This window comes from Phycodurus eques, chromosome 7 (genome assembly GCF_024500275.1).
Source record: "Phycodurus eques isolate BA_2022a chromosome 7, UOR_Pequ_1.1, whole genome shotgun sequence".
In the NCBI taxonomy this organism is placed as follows: domain Eukaryota; kingdom Metazoa; phylum Chordata; class Actinopteri; order Syngnathiformes; family Syngnathidae; genus Phycodurus; species Phycodurus eques.
In genome coordinates, this window is record NC_084531.1 from 17,379,426 (window position 1) to 17,403,319 (window position 23,894).

Sequence of the window (23,894 nt, forward strand, 5' to 3'; positions counted from 1 at the left end):
AACTAGGAATGTTGCATGAAATTACTCCCTTGTCCAAATTTTGATAAATGACATAATCTGATATAAAAAATAAAAAAACAAACATTTTCAAACTCATTTTACCCAAATTGTATGACTAAATCTAGTAGAAAACAAGTACTTAAAAATGTAGTTTTAATTGGCGTAAATTGGCCAAAAGTAACCATGATAGAGCCAAATGTTACAATTAACATGAATTAATTAACGGCCTGCCACCGGAGCTGCTGAGACAGTTCTACACAGCGGTCATCGAATCAGTCCTGTGTTCTTCCATCACAGTCTGGTTTGGTGCTTCTACAAAAAAGGACAAACTCCGACTGCAACGGACAATCAAAACTGCTGAAAGGATTGTCGGTACCCCCCTACCCACCATTGAGGACTTGCACGCTGCCAGAACTAAGACAAGGGCGTGCAAAATCCTCTCGGACCCTCCGCACCCCGGTCACCAGCTCTTCCAGCTCCTTCCCACAGGTAGGCGCTACCGATCAATGCAAACTAGAACTAGCAGACATTCCAACAGCTTCTTCCCTCTTGCGATCAACTTCTTAAACACCTGACCTACAATTCCATTACAACATGCTGGCAATTTTTAGACTTGAGTTCGTTGTCACATTTCTGTGGGGCCAATTATGTATTACTCGTGCACTCACTGTAGTTGTCTCGCCATGCTGCACTATTTGCATATACTGGCCACTCATGCCAGAGTAGCATCTGCTCCATTTGCACACTGATTGAGGAGTATCTGTAACATTTGCACAACCAACATTGTCCCAGATTATCGCACTACTCGTCACTTTAAACCGCATACACTCCTTGAAGTCTCGGCGCCCTTTGCACAATGGTCATTGCACCACCAGACTATTGCAATATTAGTCATTCGAACTGCTCTAAGTGCTAGAGGAATCTGTATATTTTTGCACAATTGTCAAAAAAAAAAAAAAAAATGTACCAGCATTACCAGATAACTAGCAGCAACCTTTTACTGCTCAGTGACTGTTTTTTTTTTTTTTTTTTTTGTCAATGTCTTTCTGTCTCCAAAGTGTTCTGTAAATTGACTGTCTGTTGTCGTACTAGAGCGGCTCCAAATACCAGAGACAAATTCCTTGTGTGTTTTTTGGACATACTTGGCAAATAAAGATGATTCTGATTCTGATTAATATAAACCGTATATTAGTTATATATTTAAACAGCAGCAGTTGGAAATTACAAAATCTGACAAAAGTCCACACCATTGGGAAATTTAATTTCATTTGCATTAACACTGCTAAAACAGTTCAAAAAAGGAAGCAAGGTGGACACAACTGGCCACCATAATTTGTGAGGCACAATTATGAGAAATTCAAAATACTACTCTGTAATAATTGTAAAATAAAAACGGCTTTTTTTTTTTTAGAAAGAAAGGGGATTTTTTTTAAACTGGAGTTCCAGCTGCTGGATCAGGTGTGGCACTTCCTACATTTGTTTCTTGGAAAAAAGTGATATAAAAAATGAGACCGAATAAAGTAATGTGCTCTGGTAGGCTTTTCCTGACTTATTTATTTCTACTATCAGAAGAATTAATGTTTTGTGCTCACACTGACTAATATTTGGAACTGTTAGTAATTTCCTCCACCTTGACTAAAGGCCCCAGTTCCATCTGAAGAAAAACAGCCCCAAAGTAGTTGCCGTCGGGGGCTAGGGGGTGCTGATGGTATATACATTTTTGGGGGCGAAAAATAAAGAAAAAGTAAAACCATCTTTAACTAGTGTGCCATCTGCTGGATTTAGTGTGCACCTTTGAATTTGTGGGTGCAATCATATGATCATTAAAATGTATATTTATACACAGTTTTGTAAATTAAACACTAATTTACTATAAAATACATACTGCTTTAAAAGAAAGAAAATGTAAAAAAAAATTTTTTTTAAACTACAGTGTCATCTGTTGGATCTGGTGGGGCACTGGCAGCAGTTGCCCGTAATGTAAAGTATGAATCACATTAATATGACACGCCCTCCTTCTGACTCCGTGACGTGATGATCAATAGCGTGTGATATTGCCCCAGTCCGTTGCAGTCAGATTACTTGTTGGTTGCGGAGCCTCTGGCAGGGGTACCAGGAAGTACACGCAGGTGCCCGTCGCTAGCAGGGTGAGGGCGGCCAGCAGCGTGAGGCCTCGCCTGAGCAGCAGCTGGCTCAGAGAGAGATGGTCGGCATTCGCCAGCTGCAGTGTGACTCTGTTGCCCTCGCACATGACTGGCTGGTACTGTTCCTGCACACCCGGGCTCAGTAAGGCCACATGTGTGTTCTTTTGGGCGCGCTTCACAGCCTGGAAAAACAAAGAAAAACAATCAAAACAACAATACAAACCACAGGATGCAATTTCTGTAGAAACTGTGAATCCTGAAGAGCTGATGCTGAACTGAAAGGGTGTGTAATACTTAGAATTGCTGAAATGTAAAACGTGAGATGGCGGCATGGTGGCCGACTGGTTAGCACATCTGTCTTACAGTTCTGAGTGTTCAAACCCAGCCTCGCCTGTTTGGAGTTTGCATGTTCTCCCCATGCCTGCGTGGGGTTTCTCCGGGTTATCCGGTTTCCTCCCACATCCCAAAAACCTGTGTGCTAGGTTGATTGAAGACTCTAAATTGACCATAGGTGTGAATGGTTGTTGAATGGTTGCGACCAGTTCAGGGTGTAACCTGCCTTTCGCCCAAGAGACTGTATCTGTCCGTTTTTAGATATCTCAAATCAAGTTTTAACAAGGCAAAATTATGTTGTAGATAACTGTAACTATAACTATGGCAAGTGAACATGACCTTGGCTTGTAGATATTTCAAGCAAGAATCACAGGCAGCTACAATTCAGTCGCAAATGTCTGTAATTCAACTGCTGAGATCTGCTCATGAATTGTAATTCATGAGAAACCCCATACACATGAATAGCAAAAGGGACAAAATGACGCTGCAGATACCAAAACTGAATTATCTGTCCTTTCCACTATAGCCACAATCACGTTATACAGTAGATATATGAAAATTCACCTGTTTAAAATGTAAGTCCAACTAATCACACAGATGTTGTTGAGATCTACAATTTTGATTTCGTATTAGTCCAACTGAGTCTATAAATGTTTAATCCGCTTGGCATTGACAGACTTCTCCACTATCTCCTTGCAAATAAAATATCTCGTTTCCCTAAGTGGATGTGATACGTTCTAATTTCCTAGGAATTTGTAACTTCTCTTTCTGAATGATTGAGAGTCTTCAGTGCTCTCTCTTTGACATTATGTGCACTTAACCATTTTAATATGAATGAATTGACATTTAGTAAGCACAAAAAATATTTCTTGAACGTTTTATGATGACGTCATTGTCTAACAGCAGCACTTATTTAGCCTTTACGTAAGAAAAGTGAGATGTCCCAGGTGACCTGAATATCACTTTGGAAAACGCTTGGTCAAATTAAGTTAAGATGAAGAAATTAGATGATAAAATTACATTTTCGCCATCAACAACTGAAACAAAATGTTAATACGGAAGACGGACTCCTGTAAACGGTCAATGTCCTTCGAGTGACCAGTCGCGAGCAAGATTGGATATACGTATTGTCACTTCACATCAACAGGTAAAGCTAATTGAGCATCACGGGGCCAAATCGTGACCATACATTTCCTGAAGACTATTACACTTAAGTATTATAACCAAGTTACATCTGTTTACTAATATGGTACTTTTTTTCTATTGTCGTGTTTTATTAGTAATAATGCCTGACTATAGTTAAGTATTTCACATGAGTGCTTGAGTTAGCTTTCACTCTGTCGTTTTTTTTATTTATTCCTTGGGCGGAGCATGCTTACTGTTTTTGGATGTACGTTTAAACGTTTAAAGGCGAATATTCATGCCTTTTGACATTGCTGCCATGTTTGTATTCGATTATTAACGCTTACCACGTGACGAACCGGAACGTTGGGTAACCAAATAGTGAAAGGGGTGTAATTCGCCTTCTCTGCGCCGATGGCGCTAGAGTCCTACTGTCAGTTACCAAAGCAGGAAACAGGAAGTAGTTTAGCGAGGCAGGCCCGTTGATTTATTTTCGTCAAAATGTTGAGTAAACAGCTATTCTGCTCGCTGCCACAACATCATACCAACCACCGATCGTTATTACATATAACTCATTATTTTCTTTGGTTGTTTAAGACTTCATACACGTCTAAACAAGATACGTTTGTCGCAGCATTCTATTGGATCGACGTGGACCACGTGACCGTAAAACACGAGCACCGGACAACGTTCTTTCGATAGAAACGTTGAAAACAAAACAGTTGCCATTCATTCTAAACCATTCATAGGTGCTGTTTGGCGTGTCCGTATGTGATTCACCAGTGATTATTATAAGTGGATGTGTGTCACCGTAACTTAGGCTTGTAGGCTGGAGAATGACCTCCTCTCTTCTGGCGTTACTGAGACATCGCTTCTCGGCCTTTTGGCTAAGATCAAGTGTAGTATCTGTTCTTATCAGTTTAATATCTGATACGTCCCCTATCCGGGGACCATATATTAAATTGATTTTTGGAACAGGGAGATGGAATAGGGGCTTGCTCCGTCCACTCCGCGCATCGACCTGGTATTGCAGTACGTCCAGGAACGGTGCACCCCCACTCAATGTTTAAACAATGATTGAGCTGAGCAAATGTCGATTAAGACAAATGTTTCTTACTTGGAGAATCTAACTGTAAAAATGTGTGAATTCGCAGAACGTGATAATATTTCCCATGATGTCATGAACGAAGTAACAGACTGGTTAGAGCGTCAGCCTCACAGTGCTGGGGACTGGGGTTCAATCCCCGGCCCCGCCTGTGTGTAGTTTGCATGTTCTCCCCGTGCCTGCGTGGGTTTTCTCCGGGTACTCCAGTTTCCTCCCACATCCCAAAACATGCATGAATTGGAGACTCTAAATTGCCCTGCGATTGGCTGGCAACCAGTTCAGGGTGTACCCCGCCTCCTGCCTGATGATAGCTGCGACCCTAGTGAGGAGAAGCGGCTCAGAAAATGGATGGATGGATGGAAATGTGATAAATATTACCCAAGATGTCCTGAATGAGCTGAACATTTCGAAATTGAAATGGTTTGAATTGGTCAAGTTATAAAATGCCTCCAATAATTTGTAAATATTGTTTGGGAAAATGTGAACGACTGAAAAATTTGGAAATTTTGGCAATGTGATTTTTTTCCCAGTATGTGCTGAATGAGCTGAACAATTTGAAATTGGAATTTTTTTAATCTATTGAATAAATTGTGAAATATGGAAGGATGGGTTGAATTCAAAAAATGTTTCCATTCATTTGAATTGGTTTTCTTTTCAAAATGTGGGAATTTGTGTAGTGAAATAATACTGTAGTTACCAGAAGGTCGCGAATGAGCTGGTGACCACAATTTGGGTTTCACCAACTGAAACAAAATTCAGTGGGCGCATCTATCATGACAGGGATGCACACAAAAGAATCGGGGACCCCATGTTGTAAAATTAACTGAAAGTTGGCCATTTTGGTTTGAAAGGCCCTATTTAAATATACATCCAGTTGTGATTGAATTCTCCCTAGCAACAAGTTACCACAAAACATGGGATGAAACGCAGCAAAAGAATCCAGAAGGTGAAAAAAAATATCTTTCTGATTTCACAGATCAGTGCAAAATTTGATCACGAAAAGGCACACAAAAAAGGTCCAGGGACTTCATGTCATGAAACAAACAGTTTTGGTTTGAAGAAGCTATTTTAAGATAATTTTTTACTGGTCTTTGCTCAAACTTCTCCTATTTTGTTCATCCAATCACGACTAAATTTGTACCATACTACAGAGATTTATAATGTTAAACTACTGTGAAGCTTTTGAGTTTTCACCATGACATGAGGGCGGAAGTTTGATGATGAAGTTAATTGGTGAGTTATTTAGTTATGCATTTACCTCCTCTGTCATTCTCTCCCAGTCCAGCTTGAAGACGACAATGATGTAAAGGGTGGACTGCAAGATAACGCAAATCAAAATCCCCAGCCAGAAACCTTTGAACAAAAAATGTAAAATAAGCCATCGGTGTGTACTTTAATCAACTTCTTGGGATAATGGTATGTAGATGTATTTCGTTGCGTTATTTTTGAGGGAAAAGAAGAATGATGTCCTGGGGATAGACATGGAGAAATACAGTAAGAGCACAACAGCAGCAGTAAAACATAACAACTGTTGGAATCTGGGTGGGTAAGATGGGGATAAGCAGGGAGGAAAGAAAGCAAGCAGCAACAACAAAGGAAAGCAGTTGAAACCTGTCAGAATCTTACCTACCTAAAATTCGGAGCTTTGCCACAAACATGAGCGTAACGCTGAGCGTGAGTCCGACACCGTAATATCCAATGAAGTTAGCTACAGCTGGAATCTTCTGTTTTCCCGTGCCCAGAAAGATGCCAGTGCACACACACTAGCCGAATGGAAAACAAAAACAAGTATTGATTATTTTGTATCGCTCTGATTGATAAATTACCGTAATTTTCCTGTGCATAATGCACACTCATGTTTCATATGCAGCCCCAAAGTTGACCTCAAAATTCTGGAAAAAGCTTATACCTATGTATAATGCATTTTTACAATGCATGATGTTGCTTCTACCCATATGATCAAAAGATGAAGTATTATCTGTATTTTGTTAGTTTTTTTCAAATAATTATTCTGAAGTTAAGCACTTTATTTGACACGTAATACTTTCTTTTTATTTACTTCCTGTTATTTTGAAAGGCACAGCCCTACTTTTATTTAGTAAATGAAAAAACGAACAATTGTGCTCATATGTTTGATTACCCACACAGACTTTGTAAGATGTGTACAGTTCTTTAAAGGAAACATGAAGGACCAGGCGGAACACATTAAATTTTATTTTAATGGGATTCAAATTAAACTGTCAAGCATTTCAGAAAAGCATTATAATTAAACAAAACATAACCATGAAGAAATTAATGGTGGTTGTTGTTCAGTCATCAGTCATATTTAAAAATAAAACACATTTTCACAAACTCTGCCTGGGTATGTAACCTTATGAGCACAACTGTACATATACAGTATTCAGTCATATCTAAACCCCTGTCATATTGGAATGAAAGTGTAGGCTACACTTTTTTCATAACCTCTAGATGGCGGCATCCATTTATATAATGTGATTTTTTTTTCATTGTCCCGTATACCTATGTATGATGCGCACTATTAACTTTTGACAATTTTTGGGAGAAAAAAAATGCGCATTATACATGAGAAATTACGATAACACATGCAAGACTCACCACAAGGCCATCAAAGAACTGAAGGAAGCAGTAAGCGTTCATCAAAAGGGACACCAGATTGACGATCTTCCTGTAATGATGGATTTGGGTGTGTGTGTGTGTAATAACATACAAAATGGGCATGGTTGACAACTGGTTAGCACATCTGCCTCACAGTTCGGAGGACTGGGGTTAAAATCCGGCCTCGCCTGTGTGGAGTTTGCACGTTCTCCCCGTGCCTGCCTGGGCTTTCTCCGTGTACTCCTGTTTCCTCCCACATCCCCAAAACCTGCATGGTAGGTTAACTGAAAACTCTAAATTGCTCATAGGTGTGACTGTGAGTGCGAATGGTTGTTTGTATATGTGTGCCCTGCAACTGGCTGGCGACTAATTCAAGGTGTACCCCAGCTCTCACATCATAATATGCTGCTGAACAGGTTGGAAACGTGGGTAGGGCTAAATGGAACAGTCCTTAAATGATTCAGGTCAACAACCTACCAGGAGGAAAGGGGTTATTTTGTAACCATTGGAAGTGTTCAATCTCATCGAATGCCAATGACCTATGGGGTCCCTCAAGGGTCAGTTCTTGGATCCCTCCGGTGCAGCCTGTATATGCTACCCTTGGGTCAAATTCGTCAGAACTTTAGTGTTGACAATCAGAGCTATGCAGATGACACACAGTTATATCTAGCAGTGTCTCCAGGTGACAACTGTTCAATTGAGGTGGTGTGTCACTGTCTAAAACAGATAAATAATTGGATGAGCCAAAGCTTTCTTCAATTAAACCACAAAAAAACTGAGACCATTGTTTTTGGGAATAAAGAAAAGGGGATTACTGTTAGTAAATACCTGGAGTTACTCTCTTTGACAGCCAAAGACCAAGTCCGAAACTTTGGTGTACTTATGGACTCTGACTTAACCTTCAACAGTCCTATCAAATCAATTCCTAAAACAGCATTCTACCAGCTGAAGAACATATCTAGAGTGAAAGAATTGCATGTTCCAAGCAGACCAGGAGAAGTTTTGGACTCCCCGAAAAGTTTTGGACTCCCCGAAAAGAGTGTTAAATACCTTCAGCTCATTCAGAGCCCTGCATCTCAAGTTCTGACCAGAACAAAGAGGTCAGAACATGCTACCAGATTTTCACGACCATAAGCCGCACTTAAAAGTCTTAAATTTACTCCAAAATGGACGGGGCACCTTAGAATGCGGCGCGCCTTATGTGTGCACCGTGTTCGAAAATCTATAAATGTTGTGTGATGAGCGCTCTGCTTGACTGACTGGGAGCATTTCCTGCCGACACGCTGCTTATGCAGAGGAAAAGCGGACGTGGCTGAGGACAGCATGCGGCCGTTAAAGGGGGAAGGGTGCGCATGAAGGACGACGCTAAGGAGGACGTCCATATTATTGGAAATCTTTTATTTTGAAGGTGGCTTCCGCGGCGAGTTGGCGACTTATTACCGTAATGCCTAGTATGAACAAAATTAGGAGCGGCTGGCTTGATTGCTACTTTACGAGTGGAGGCTGGCTTGACCGCAGTCGGAAACTGCACCTACGAAGAGACACGCTTACGAAGCACAGTTTAAACTGTTAACTATCAGTTACGCGGAGGGACATGGGAATCGAGCAGCCGCGAGAGAATTCAAGATCAACGAATCCATGCTTCGCAAGTGGAGGAAGCAGGAAAACGAGCTTCGCCAAGTCAAGAAGACGAAGTTGAGTTTCCGTGGAAACAAGGCGAGGTGGTCTGAGTTGGAAGAGCAACTCGAGCAATGGATTAATGAAGTCCAACCGCTGGACATCGGTGTAAACAGGGCGTTCAAAGTGAAGTTGAGAGCGGCGTGGGAGCGATGGATGACAGATGGCGAACACAGCTTTACTAAGACTAGGAGGCAGCGCCGGGCGTGTTACGCCACAATTTGTGAATGGATTGTGGATGCTCAGGGCTAACGTGTCTGCTTGCACTGCTGTTCGAGCTTTCGTAAAAGCTCGAACGGCATCATTTCTGAGGAGCCGCACGGCAACGAGACTGACTCGAACCTGGCGTGTTTGATGGAGAACTTGCCCAGTTGTTCATTTCGGATACAGAAGATGAGGACTTTGATGGATTTGTGGATAAGGGTTGATAAAAAAAATAACGTGAGTACATTGTTAAATACTTCAATAAAGTACAACCGAACTCAGTTTTGCTCTCGCTGCCTTTTTAAAAATATTGTTTTAGCGTGCACGCATGCTAGCGTATGTTTTAAGATAGCGTATGTTTTACCATGCCTGCACCTTTTAATACGCTGCGCCTTATGGTCGTGAAAATACGGTACTCCAATTCTAAAGTCTCTACACTGGCTCCGAGTCAGCTTGAGAATAGACTTTAAAGTTCTGCTTCTGGTCTATAAATCCCCAAATGGTTTAGGCCCTGAATGCATTCAAGAATTGCTAATGGAATATAAACCCAGTCGGGCTCCAACATCTATAAACTCAGGTCAGATAGTGGAGCACAGAGTCCAAAGCAAACATAGCGAAGCAACATTTAGCTGTTACCCTGCACACAAATGGAATAAGCTGCCAACAGAATTAAAGTCAGCCCTAAGTGTCAATGTTTAAGTCCAGGTTAAAAACTATTATTTCTTCCATGCTTTTTAGAGCATTTCCACTTTAAAATGATCTTTCTTTCACTGCACGCTGATTTTATTGTACTCCATTTTCTTTACCGCTTATCCTCATAAGGGTCGCGGGCTGCTGGAGCCTATCCCAGCTATCTTCGGGCGAGAGGCGGGGTACACCCTGAACCGGTCGGCTAAAAGAACATAGGCTAACGTTTGATCCCATCACGCGTTTTTCACTTTGTTTTAAATGTTTTTGAGCAGTTTATTGTTTTCCTTTGTTTTTAAATGCTTTTAATCATGTTAAGCACATCGGGTTATAAAGTATAGTTGCTTTGCTTTTTTAAATTTTTTTATTTGTGCAACACTTGTTCTGAACATGAGCTGCTACTATCCACCATGGATAACTGCAATACCTTAGTTCGAAGAAACAATAATAAAGTACTTATATTTTATAGGGGAAAAAAAGTCATAATCTGGAGAGACTAAAGTAGACTTTTTTTTCAAGACAAAAGTCAGAGGTAATTTGAGAGATTGAATGAATATTTTTGTGAGAAAAAATGTAATTTTATGTTATTAAATTTTATTTTTATGTTATTAAATGTAATTTTATGTTATTAAATTTTATTTTTTCAGGATATAATTTTTTGAGAAAAAATAATTTGTATTTTTTAGAAAAAAAGTTTTGTTTGAAAAACAATAAGCATTTTGTGAGACTAAAGTCTAGTTTTGTTTTTGAGGAAGAAAAGCACAGTTTTAAGTTGATAAAGGCTTTTTTCCTTCGAGAAATCTTTATTTTATTAAGATTTTTTTTCAGGAATTGAAAACAACAATTTTTAAATTAGAATTTTTGTTCAGGAAATAAGTTTTAATATTTAGGACTAAAGTTGAAATAGAACAGGAAAAGGCCCTGCGTGGGACCACAGCTCAGGGCTCATCAAAGTATTTAGTGCAAGTTTTGTTTCTGACATTTTTTGTTTTTTACCAATAACGATGGTTAATTTATTTTAAGATTTTAAGATAATCACTAGTAAAACCAGTACAGTTTATCCATCCATCCATCCATTTTCAACACCACGTATCCTGGTTAGGGTCGCGGGACGCTGGAGCCTAGCCCAGCTGACTTCGGGCGAAAGGCGGACTACACCCTGAACTGGTCGCCAAGTCAGTCACAGGGCACATTCGCACTCACAATCACAATGTCACTGAGTGGGAACTGAACCCACGCTGCCTGCACCAAAGTCAGGCGAGTGTACCACTACACCATCGGTGACCAGTACAGTTTATAATGGTTTTATTATGGCCACAGTTTGACTCCAAAACAGACAATTTCAACTTCTACGAGGAATTCTTTCCCCCAATTTATCAAAACACAAGTGGTCTAGAGTTTAGGAAAATATTGTGTTCAACTTTAAAGGGTGCGTAGTATGATGTCCACTCACTCATCGGAGGTGAAGATGAAGCCGATCACTGATTTAGTGGAGCCAAGCACGACACCTTCGACAAGTGCAAATGCAGCTGGAAGACAACACAAACATGCACTCCAATCTACCAAGGAGTATTGGGCCCACACTGACAAGAAAAAATACTGTATATATTGCGAGGAAAAAACAGTGGTAGTCTTAAAAGAATGAAGTTGTATTTTTTTGGGGGGGAAATGTCATATTTTTATGTTAGGAAATGTAGTATTTTAGAGCAGTGGTCCCCAACCCCCGGTCCGCGGACCAGTACCGGGCCGTGAGGCATTTGTTACTGGGCCGCAGAGAAAGAAGGACCAACTTATATAATTTCCGTTGTATGGCGATTCGTGGGTCAATCTGTTTTATTTTGAAAACTGACCGGATCTTCTCCGCCGCAACAGCTGCACATCTCAATTGACACATCAAGACTGCACAGAACGCTTCTGTTTCCGGTCCGAGCGGGCTGGCTAACGGTGACAGAACTCAAAGAACGAAATCATTTCATAAACTAATTCAGTTCATTACGTTTACTGAAAAGATTTGTTCTTTTGAACGAAACGTTGGCGAACGAAACAACACGATATCATGAGTCCTACTTAAAATGCGGGTTTATCGCAACAGCTAACTCTCACGCACCAAGTCCGCTCTGATACAGTTGTGGGTTTCTGCTCGACCCAGGCAGAACTACTTTTACAGAGTTAAAAGTGTACTCTCACTGAGGAGCTATGGAACTGCGGTCTGCTCAGGCTGCCTACAACTCCGACCCCCACTCCTGCGTTACGCCCACAGTGGACGTGCCACGAACGGCGAATGAGGAAGCAGAAGCGGGGCAAGTGTGGAGCGTGGAGGTATCCGAGCAAGTTTTTAAGCCGGTTGTGTTAATTATATATATATATATATATATATATATATATATATATATATATCACCTGTATATATATATATATATATACAGGTGAACAGGCTAATTGGGAGCAGGTGGGTGCCATGATTCGGTATAAAAGGAGCTTCCCTGAATTGCTCAGTCATTCACAAGCAAAGATAGGGTGAGGTTTACCTCTTTGTGAACAAGTGCGTGAGAAAATAGTAGTTTTAACAGTAGTAACAGTAGTTAAAATAGTAGTAACAGTTTAAGGAAAATGTTCCTCAATGTACAATTGCAAGGAATTTAGGCATTTCGTCATCTACGGTCCATAATATCATCAAAAGGTTAAGAGAATCTGGAGAAATCACTGCATGTAAGCGGCAAGGCCGAAAACCAACATTGAATGCCCGCGACCTTCGATCCCTCAGTCGGCACTGCATCAAAAACCGACATCAATGTATAAAGGATATCACCAGATGGGCTCTGGAACACTTCAGAAAAGCAATGTCAGTAAATACAGTTCGGCGCTACATCCGTAAGTGCAACTTGAAACTCTTACTATGCAAAGCAAAAGCCATTTATCAACAACACCCAGAAACGCCGCCGGCTTCTCTGGGCCCGAGCTCATCTAAGATGGACTGGTGCAAAGTGGAAAAGTGTTCTGCGGTCCGATGAGTCCACATTTCAAATTGTTTTGGGAAATTGTGGACGTCGTGTCCTCCGGGCCAGAGGAAAAGAACCATCCGGATTATTATGGACGCAAAGTTCAAAAGCCAGCATCTGTGATGGTATGGGGCTGTGTTAGTGCCAATGGCATGGGTAACTGACACATCTGTGAAGGCACCATTAATGCTGAAAGGTACATACATGTTTTGGAGAAACATATGCTGCCAAAAATGCAATTTTGTGAGGAAAAAGTCTCAAACTTAACCTAAAGCCGTATTTTTTTCAGAAAATAAGTCATAGTCTTATGAAAATAACAGTTTTCCTTAAAAGAAAAGTTAGAATTTTTTGAGATAGTAAATCAATTTGCCTGTTTTTTTTTTGTTTTGTTTTGTTTTTTTCGCTTTTCATTGTGTTCCTAATACTCCTTCTACTCAGCACAATTATGTTGACAGATGAAAAAAAATTAAAGTTTAAAGTGACCTGCGAGGGTGAGCGAAACCTTGCAGGTGAGGATGGCCCTGCCCGTGTCTCCGGCCCCGAGAGCGTTGCCCACCCGAGCGCACGCCGCTGCCTGGATGCCAAAAGGGAACTGATAAAAGAAAAAGAAAAAAAGAGGTCAGGAGCTGAAGCAAAATAAAATAAAATAATGTGCTGGCTAAGTACAAAACACTAAAATATTACCATGTAGGCTAGTAAAGTCACCATCATCACTGCATGTTGGGCCGCCAGCTCTTCTTCGCTCAACATGCCTGAATGGCAAAATGACATTATGATAAAACTGCACCATAAATAGGTAAGCAGGTAGTTCCTGTACAATGCAGTAGGTAGAAATGTAGGTGGTTAGCTACATAGGTAGGTTGATTGGTATGTATGTAGGACGTTACCCGCAAAGAATCCACCAAACTCATAGAGCCACCACTCGAAACACTTCATGAGCATGCTGGGAACAGCCAGCCTCATGTAGGAGCCCCACTCCTGCAGAGATTCCACTGACCAGCCTGTGAGGGGAGCCAGAGGTTTACGGAAGTCGATATACAGTAAATGGGGGCAAACAAACAAAGAAAAGGGAGCAGGTGGGCTCACAGGGCCACCAAAGCCTCACCTCCCCATGTTGACACGTGCAGCTTCTTCCAGCGAATGTAAGCAAACAGCAGAGCACAGATGAAAATCTGAGAGAGAGCGTTGGCAGCTGCAGATCCACTAGGGGGCGCACACACAGACACGCATCCATTCAGAAACATGGAGATGGATAAAAAAAACATGGAGATACGCTCCTACACAAACACGAATACACGATGACACGTTAGCACGCACGCGCGCACAAAGAAAAAGTCACACGCATAAAGGCACACGCACGCACAAACACACGCTAGCAAATATGGCTCAGCTATTCTATAGCCTATACTGCTATATTTGTGCAAACTATTAGTGGGTGAAATATTAGGACTGGAATTCAACCAAAATCTACTTACTTGACCCCTAGATCGAGCCAGTACAATAACACGTAGTTCAAAATCACGTTGGCAACATTTGCCATTGCTGCAGTGTACATTTGCGGAAGTATTATACCCTAAAACACACAAAAACACACAAAAGGGGATTCAGATGCTGCATTACCTAGAAGAATTGGGACCACACTGAAAATAAAATGAAAATAAAGAGCTATAACGTGAATTAAGTCGTACTCCACCCCCTCCCCCCTAAAAAAAAGTAATATGACAAATGACAATTAAGTAAAACATTTTCAACTTCTTTACGTTCAAGTAGTACACTATATTTTTGAGAAAAGAAAGGAGCATTTTTCAAAAAATAAAGTTGTATTTTTTTTCCATGAAAAGTTTTTGTCTTTTTTTTCTTTCTTAACCTGTTCTGTTCAGCTACATGGCCATGCAGAATGGTGGATCTGGATGCCTTTTGTGCTGGAACAGTTTTGGTGTGTAACAAGGGAGTTTGAAATACTCCTTCTGCTTATTTTTTAAATATTTTATTATTATTCTGATATTGAAAATGCAGCCGGAAAGAAAAGGGGTTTAGGGGACTGACAGAGGCACAGAACGGACAAGAGGAATAGGGGTGTGAACCAAAGTAGAGCAATCGTGAGACAGTCTAGGTATTTGTCTACAAATAACATTACAAAGTCAAATCGTGTTCTTATATGTGGACGGGGGGGGGGGGGGGGGGGGGACACCTGGTAAGGACATGCAATAGCTAACCAATAGGACAAGAGGAGAGAGGACAAAAAAGGGCCGGGACAGGACGTGGGATATTAGCAAGGCAGTGTTACTGATAAGTGGCGTGGCGGAATGCTTTTATAGTGTCTAAACACCTGTATGAACCTGTGAGATGATATCTAAATACAACCTGTGTTATTGTTAGGTGGCCCAGCATCAGCAAGTCAAGCCTATAGCATGTCTATAGAACATATTGGTGAATAATCACCATATCACATGCATGTTAGTCAACTGGTGTACGGAGTTGCTGTGCCGGCACATTGAGCAAGGGTGGGCCTGGCCCCTTCCACCCGGAAGGTGGGGGAGGGCCGAGCCAGCACGCCCATCCAACAGGGGGACCTCACCAACAGGGGGAATCCAACAGGGGGACCTCACCCAACCCTATGGAGCCAGGGGGAGTCCCCCAGCCCAACCAAAGTGCCCGACCAGCCCCCAAGGGAGCGGGCATGGGGACTGGACCACCAACCCCCATGCCCCATCTCACCCACCGAACCCCAGCACCGACACTGCCCACATCGTGCCCGTAAAGCATGGGGGCCCCAACCAATGACAGGGTCAACATTGGAGCCAGATGCCACCCGAAAAGGCAACAGTCCGCCAACAGTGAGCCCATGTCAATTGCCTGCCGCAAGCAATGACGGGCGATGGGGCCAGGAAAGGAAGAGGAAGGCAGGGACCCAAGGAGGGGAGAGGGGCACTCCTGTCTCCCCATGGCCTGACGGCTGAAGGGGGTTGGGCGGGGTGCAGGCCCCAGGAGTCAAGCCAAGAGAAATGTGAATACCCACCACCCACCCTATTACTATGCTTACCAGGTCCCCAACTGACAACCATTGTCCCTGAACCGTGATCATGTGTAGTGGGGTGTCATGAATTAAAATTGGGGAGACCGGTGGGGGTGAGGCGAGACGGTCACAGGGCAATGATGACCCGCAACTGTCACCCCCACCCAGGCCAACCAGCTCCCCAAAGGAAGTGTGAATGTACTGTATGTGGTGCATTAAAAATCAGCGGGGCAAAGGCATGGCAGGGAAGAGAGCAGGACACAAGCCCGAGGGGCAGCAGCACTGCCCCGCAGGCTCCCACCCGGAGAGCAAGACGAGGCCCACGGAATGGGCACGAGGCCAGCGGGCACCGGGATGGAGAGCCGGTCTTTACTAGTGTTATATACTCTATGACAAGGTTTTGCCGTTGGTTGATGTTGGTGGCTTGTTTATCTTTCCAGTTGAACAATTTTTAGTAATTGCCAAAATTACAGGTATTGGTTGGGCATGTTTATTTGGGAGGTCTTTACCTTTTAGCTCACCCAATAGATTAAGATTAGGAGAAATTGGGACCCTACAGTTCAAAACTGAGGAACGTCTCTGTGTAACTAGTGACCAGAAGCGCTGTACAGGTGTACAATGCCAAAGAGAGTGGAAGTAAGTGTCTGGAGTGTTTTCAGGGCAAGGAGTGCATATGTTTGATTTTGAATAGTCCATTTTATGCATCCTATATTGGGTAGTGTGGGATCTATGAAGAACTTTAAACTGGATTAGCTGTAAATTACTTTTCTTTTCTTTTTTTGTCATTGAGAATGTATTTCTACAGATCTGTGCCCAGTATTGATTGTCAATAGACACTAGGAGGTCTTTTTCCCATTTTGCGATTGGTAAGTGTATTGTATTAGTAGTTGAGATTAATTTGTATACTTTTGAGAGGAGTTTTTTGTTTTGTGGGAGTAACTCCACTATTTTCTTAACAAAAACGGGTAGTTCTAAAGTATTCACGTGTGTTGGGAATCTTTTTCGGATTGCCGTTCTTTCTAATATTGAAGGAAGTTACCACCTCTAGTTTGAAACTCTTGGAATACGCTTTCACATGACATGAATGCATTATTTTTTAATAAGTGATGTAGACGCTCAATTCCACTTTGTTCCCATGTGCTGAGGTGAAGGGGTAATTTGTTCGTCTCAAAATTGGGATTATGACAGATTGAGGAGAAATTATATGGTGCTGATTGAGATTGTGTGGTTTCCAGATTTATCCACCAAGCTGATAAAGTGGCTGCAATAATCGGCTTCTTAAAACAATTGTGGCGTTTGAGACTTGTGCTGATAAATGCGAGGTCTGAAAGTTTGGTGCTATTGCAGTCTTACCTGTTCTCGATCCAGCCAAGATTGTTGTTCAACATTAGGATGTAACCACTTTATGAGGTACTGTATTTGGATAGCTAAGTAATAATGTTTAAAGTTGGGTGCGTCAAGTCCCCTTTGTGTTATCCTTTTCTGAACGGTGGATAGACTAATTCTATTTTTCTTATTTTTAGAGTAAAAATGTACAATGGCAGACTCCTGCGTTTGGATTTTGGGTTTGAATGGAATCATTGAAAATAAATAGTTAATTTGAGGGTTAATTTGAGGTAACGTTTTAATTTTTACCATAGTTATACGCCTTAGAAGTGAGATAGGTAGGCTGTTCCATCGCTTTAAGTTGTCACATTTTTTTCCCCAGTAGAGTAACGTGATTTACATTATTTAACTCTGTAAATTTTGCTGAAATATTAATGCCTAGATATCTGATGTTCCCTGTCAGAATAGGATCATTTGGGTTTTGGTCCGCAGGATTCCATGAGTATTGCATTATAGGGAGTATTGTTGATTTTGACTAATTGATAGCATAGTCTGATACTTTAAAAAAAAAAGTATATATAGAAAAAGGTGTAGGTTTTCAAGAAAAGTCCTGCTAATATTTGGCAAGGCATAATAATTCATATAAACATTTTTCTTTATTTTTCTAAGATTATGACTTTTTATCCATGTAGAAAAAAATCATTACATACTACTTTTTTGGGGGAAATACATACGTTCATTAAAACATACTTTCTGAAGATAATTATAATGAAGATTATAATTACGAACAAAAAAAAAATACAACTTCCTTCCTGTAAGATACTGACTTTGAAAAAAATACCTTCTTGTCATGAAAAAACAACTTTATTTCTTGAAAACATGAATGTATTCTTAAAAAAATACAACTTTATTCTTAGAAACATGACTTTATTCTTGTAAGATTACGGCTTTTAATTTTGAAAATATAAACATTTATTCAGAAAATATTACTTTTGTTATCGATAATATCTTTCTCGTAAAAATGTAACGTCATTCTTTTTTTCCTTCTAAGAGTGGCTTTCATACTACTTCATGCTCTATGCACATGCATCGCCTCCCAGTAAACAAAAGAGAGAATCCTACATGACAAAGCACAGTGGAACCTCTAGAATTAATCTATTGCAGGCCATCGTAAACCTTTTAATACATGTACAGTTATTGTCTATGAGCTCACCTGGTTCTGCAAGTAAGACACTTGAAGATTGTGCAGAAACATTGCCTGAAAGACAAGAATACAATATGACACAATCACAATGGCGGAGCATGCTAATGTTGTAACACAGTAAAGTTACAACTCACTGGCACAGCTGGAAGGGAGGCTACGATGTACAGATGTGCTATTCTGAAATAAAGACGATGGCTTACACATTCCAATACATATGCTTATGGTACATTTAAGTTCCATTGCAGCTCTGTGGTGAGTGGGTTGCTAGTTTATACATTCTTTACCGGGTAACCTCGGGGTGCTGGCCCATGAGCAGCAGGAGGCTCTGGGCGTTGAGGAGTAGACCCCAACAGGGCAGACAGAAAAACAGAAGGATGACGATGCCTCGCTGCAGGATCACGCCCACGCGCAGCAGATTCTTACCACCGAAGGTCTGTTGTGGATACAGTTTTGTGGATATTTGGATAGTATGCTAATATATAAGTGCATGATATGATAACACACGATGGCTTTTCAATACCTGAGAGACCAGTGTATCACAAGCAAGACTAAGACCATATCCTGTTGCCGCTGTGGTGACATTGATGGTCTGAAATGAAGCTCAAACAAGTGAGTGCTAGAACCCCTGTCAGTGCACAAGAGACCTCAAGGGATTGCGCAAGATTAAAAGTGCAATGACAGACTTGTATAATAACAATATTTGCATCTTCCCCACTCCACCAAGTGTGTTTTTTCTTTCATTTCTTAAATATGAGGCGAGGGGGTGGGCCAACTCTGTGGATGTTATGGGGAGGGGTTCTTAAAAGGTTTGGGGAAAGGCTGAATTAGAGAATAGTAACAGATATTTACACTATCTGTATACAAGTGGGCGGCACGGTGGACGACTGGTTAGAGCGTCAGCCTCTCAGTTCTGAGGAGCGAGGTTCAATCCCCGGCCTCGCCTGTGTGGAGTTTGCATGTTCTCCCCGTGCCTGCGTGGGTTTTCTCTGGGCACTCCGGGTACTCCGGTTTCCTCCCACATCCCAAAAACATGCACGTTAATTGAACACTCTAAATTGCCCGTAGGTGTGAATGTGAGTGCGAATGGTTGTTTGTTTGTATGCGCCTTGCGATTGGCTGGCAACCAGTTCAGGGTGTACCCCGCCTCCTGGGATAGGCTCCAGCACGCCCGTGACCCTTGTGAGGATAAGCGGCTCAGAAAATGGATGGATGCACCGGACTATTGCAATTTTAGTCGTTCGAACTGCTCTAAGTGCTAGAGGACTCTGCATCTTTTTGCACAATTGTTTTTTGTCAATGTCTTTATGTCCCCAAAGTGTTCTGTAAATTGACTGTCTGTTGTACTAGAGCGGCTCCAACTACCGGAGACAAATTCCTTTTGTGTTTTGGACATACTTGGCAAATCAAGATGATTCTGATTCTGATTCTGATTCTGATACAAGTGATTCCCAGACTAGTGGATGTACCCTTGAGGGAGCACAAAAGTGCATACTCATGAAATATTTACATTTTCCCCCCCCCCATTAAATGTGATTTTATTTACACTATATCAGGGATCCCCAAACTGGTGGATAAACCCCAAGGGGTGCACAAGAGCCTCTCCAAGGTGCGCCTGATTGACAGTGTAATGACAGTCTGGGATAATAATTGCAAATTTACACTTTTTTTTTTTTTTTTTGCCCATTAAATGTGTGTGTGTGTGTTTTTGCCCCGACAAATAAAAAAAAAAAGGCTGAGAAAAGCTAAATTACAGAATAGTAACCTCATAAATATTTACACTTTATCAGTGATTCCCAAACTGTAGAAGTGTGCAAGAGGCCTCTAGGTGGTGCGCCACATTAAAAATATAATGGCGGGATGGTATAATAATTACATTGTTTTTCCTTTGCCACAAGTGTGATTTTTGTAGTTGTTAAATATGAGCATTTCCTCAGGGAATGCGCCAGCTCTGTGGGGATGCTGAAGGGGGTGCATGGTTTAAATTTTTTTAGGAATGGCTGAATTATCCATATATCCATTTTGACTTCATGCGAGAAGCGGTGGACACCCTGAACTGGTAGGCCAGCCAATCGCAGATGGTCGAATTAGAGAAGAGAAAATGTTATTTACTGTATACTATAGTCGGGCTTCACAAAGTATGGAGGTGTACAAGTGCCCTCGAGGGGGGTACCTTGACATTAAAAGTGTAAAGGTGGTTTGATACAAAACTTGGACATTTATGTAGTGTCTTAGTGTGATTTCTTTCCAAAATACAAAAAAGCTAAGAACATTTCCTGGGGGGAGGCAAGTCGTTCAGAAGAGACAAGCACTTACAGCAGATGCTAATCCGTAGCCAGCCATCACCTTGTTGCCCAGACGTCCAGAGAACATGGTGACCACGAAGGGAAGCAGGTAATTGAGGATCCGAGAGAACAACTACAACAGCACAGGACAAAACATTGGGGACAAACTAATGAGATCATGATCTCATGTCTCCAAATAAGGTGACAAAATATTGTATTACACTGTATTAGAAATTGTGAAGTGCTGTTCTACAGTACTTATGCTTTCATGAGATTTTGTTTATTTTTTAACCTTCCTTATCACATATCACATATAACATCTATCTATCTATCTATCTATCTATCTATCTATCTATCTATCTATCTATCTATCTATCTATCTATCTATCTATCTATCTATCTATCTATCTTTGTATTGTTTCAGTAATTAGGATCCTTAGAATGCTTTGTGTCGAATTTTCGTTCCATATTGAACTACTTGTCATTATATGGCCACTTGATAAATTATCATTTTGTCAGGTTTTAATGATATTTGAAGAATGCCTAAAATGTTAAAAAATAATGCTAAAAATATTCCATCCATTTTCTTTTGTGTTGATAGTTGTGCAATTTGCAGTTGATTTTTACGATTTACAGTAGATGTACCCCAAGGCTCTGTCCTAGATCACATGTTATTTTTGCTGTAAAAGCTTCAAAAATTTAATTATTATTATTTTTAATTACAATATTACAGAATATTGGTTGCATAGATTTTAAGCTTATTTTAAAAAAAATATATTTATTCAATGTTGGACATAGTAATTCTAAATGTGCGCCTACTGTATGCTTTGTTCCTATTTGTATTACATTTAATGAGTATTATATTCTTCTTCATATACTGTATGTATGTTCTACAAATAGTTATTTTCCATTTTTATTTATTTTTTAAAATGTTTTTTGCTTTGTTTTCATTTAATGATTTGATAAATCTGTTTATTTACTGGTAAATATTCCTTTTTCTTTCTTTCAACATATTTAGTATTTTTTTTGCCTTTTGTTCATTTCATGATTTATTAAATACATGGATTGTGTTGTGCTTTATAGTTGTACTGTATTTAATATTATATTTTATTATGTAACATATATGTGATGTATTATTATTATTATTATTATTATATGTTAATAATTTGTCTTTTTTATTTTTTTGTTATTTAAGTATTTGGACCCTCTAAATTCTTTGTTTCTTTAATGTTATGGACCCTGAGAAGTGTTGCCAATGCATTGTGGCCATGTGGGGGTTCCAAATAGATAATAAACAGACTGCAAAATACAAACACAATGATAAACGTATTGTCCTCTAAATAGCTCTCTGATGGCGTCAATCAAGAACAGAGCATTATTGTACAGTTGGTCTATGTTTGCATGCAGAATAAACAAACGTGCCACCTTACCAGAGGACCAGTCATCCTCAAGATGTGGTACAGTTCTTCTCTGTGGCTCAGGGGCATCTTGAGACAGAGGCACCTACAGAAGAACATCTTGTCGCGCGCCATGTCTTCTTCTACAGCACACACTGTAGCGCAGGTACAGTGTTGTACAACTTTTCCTGTCTCTTGTTGTCACTTCAAAAGCCACTTCGAGGATGTCGGAGAGGATGGAGCGCTTGCTTGCTTCCTTTGGAGCCCCGCCAAGTGCAGCTGAAACAACTCAGATTGTTGAAAACAAAAAACAAGAAAGAGCACATGCTGCAAACAAAACAATAGCTCACAAGAGCTCATCTTGAGCACTGTTTGTAATAGTCCTCTTTAACATTTATTAACATTTATCAACCTTTAAGTCTGCTCATTTTTGTTGTACTGTATAGTATTTTTGTATAGTAGTGCATTTAGATTTAGCTGTCTTTGTACATTTAATATTCTATAAACCAGATTCTTTGCTCTTCAGGTGCACCCAAGGCTTTGTCCTCGACCCCACTTAGTGTAATTCCCAGTGTCCAGGATTTAACTGTGCTATATGGAGATACAATATTAGTATGCTTTTTTTCACACCCCACAAAATAAAATGGTTATCCATCCATCCATTCTCTGTACCACTTATCCTCACTAGGGTAGCAGGTGTGCTGAACATATCCCAACAGACTTTGAGTGAGAGGCAAGGTACACCAGGAGCTGGTGTATAGCCAATTGTAGGGCAGATACAGTATAAACAAACAACCATTCACACTCACATTCACACCTAAGGAAACTTTTGTCTTCAACTGGAGAACCCGGAGAAAACCCACACAGGCACAGGGAGAGTATGCAAACTCCACACAGGAAGCCTGGATCTGAACCCAGGACCTAAGAACTGTATGGCGGATGTGCTTAACATTTGGTCACCATGCCGACTAAAAAGGTTAATGTTTAGTTTACTTTGAACCTGTTTAATTTAGGTTTTTTTTTCCCCGTTTAGGTATTCTCCAAGGTTTAACACAAGATATTTGTATTGTACAAGTTTCAACTGTGGAGGCACGGTGGAAGACTGGTTCGAGTGTCTGCCTCACAGTTCTGAGGACCGGGGTTCAATCCCTGGCCCCGCCTGTGTGGAATTTGCATGTTCTCCCTGTGCCAGCGTGGGTTTTCGCCAGGGTCTCCGGTTTCCTCTCACATCCCAAAAACATGCATGGTAGGTTAATTGAAGTCTCTAAATTGCCCCTAGGTGTGAATGTGAGTGCAAATGGTTGTTTGTTTTTGTGTGCCCTGCGATTGGCTGGCAACCAGTTCAGGGTGTACCCCGCCTCCTGCCCGATGATAGCTGGGATAGGCTCCAGCACGCCCGCGAACCTAGTGAGGAGAAGCGGCTCAGAAAATGGATGGATGGATGGATGGGATCACAGTTTTCTTTTTAGCATATATCCTAATTTTATTTTTACTTCATTCTATTGTACTTAATTTTCTCATTTTTGTGGGGGATGGTTCACACCATTGACATGAAGTGGTGGTGACGTTGTTGTCACTGTTTTCATATTCACATTTTGTAACGGCAAAAAACAAGCCTTGTTTCATAAAGTAGAAAAGATTCAATCCCATATTTTTTTTATTTTGTATTCTTTTATTTTTTTTTAGCTCAGTACAACATATCCATCCATCCATTTTCCGGACCACTTATGTGGGTGTGCTGGTGCCTATCTTAGCTGACTTCAGGCGAGACGTGGGGTACAC

At 40.8% G+C, this 23,894-nt stretch overlaps 1 protein-coding gene and 1 non-coding gene across 2 annotated transcripts; one reads left to right on the forward strand and one right to left on the reverse strand.

The window, feature by feature from the left end:
* Positions 1-2,038: 2,038 nt before the first annotated feature.
* On the reverse strand, positions 2,039-22,247 carry LOC133405331 (multidrug and toxin extrusion protein 1-like). The gene is made up of 16 exons (XM_061682195.1): positions 22,146-22,247; positions 20,747-20,848; positions 18,954-19,022; positions 18,718-18,866; positions 18,568-18,610; positions 18,443-18,487; positions 14,363-14,460; positions 13,993-14,090; positions 13,775-13,888; positions 13,572-13,639; positions 13,371-13,479; positions 11,342-11,417; positions 7,321-7,390; positions 6,335-6,467; positions 5,963-6,057; positions 2,039-2,326 (listed from the first exon to the last, which is right to left on the reverse strand). Exons 1-16 carry the CDS (start codon positions 22,245-22,247, stop codon positions 2,039-2,041), a joined length of 1,659 nt encoding a protein of 552 aa, XP_061538179.1.
* LOC133405633 (U2 spliceosomal RNA) lies at positions 4,467-4,657 on the forward strand. The gene has a single exon (XR_009768978.1). It is a non-coding gene; the product is annotated as a U2 spliceosomal RNA (small nuclear RNA).
* Positions 22,248-23,894: the final 1,647 nt, after the last annotated feature.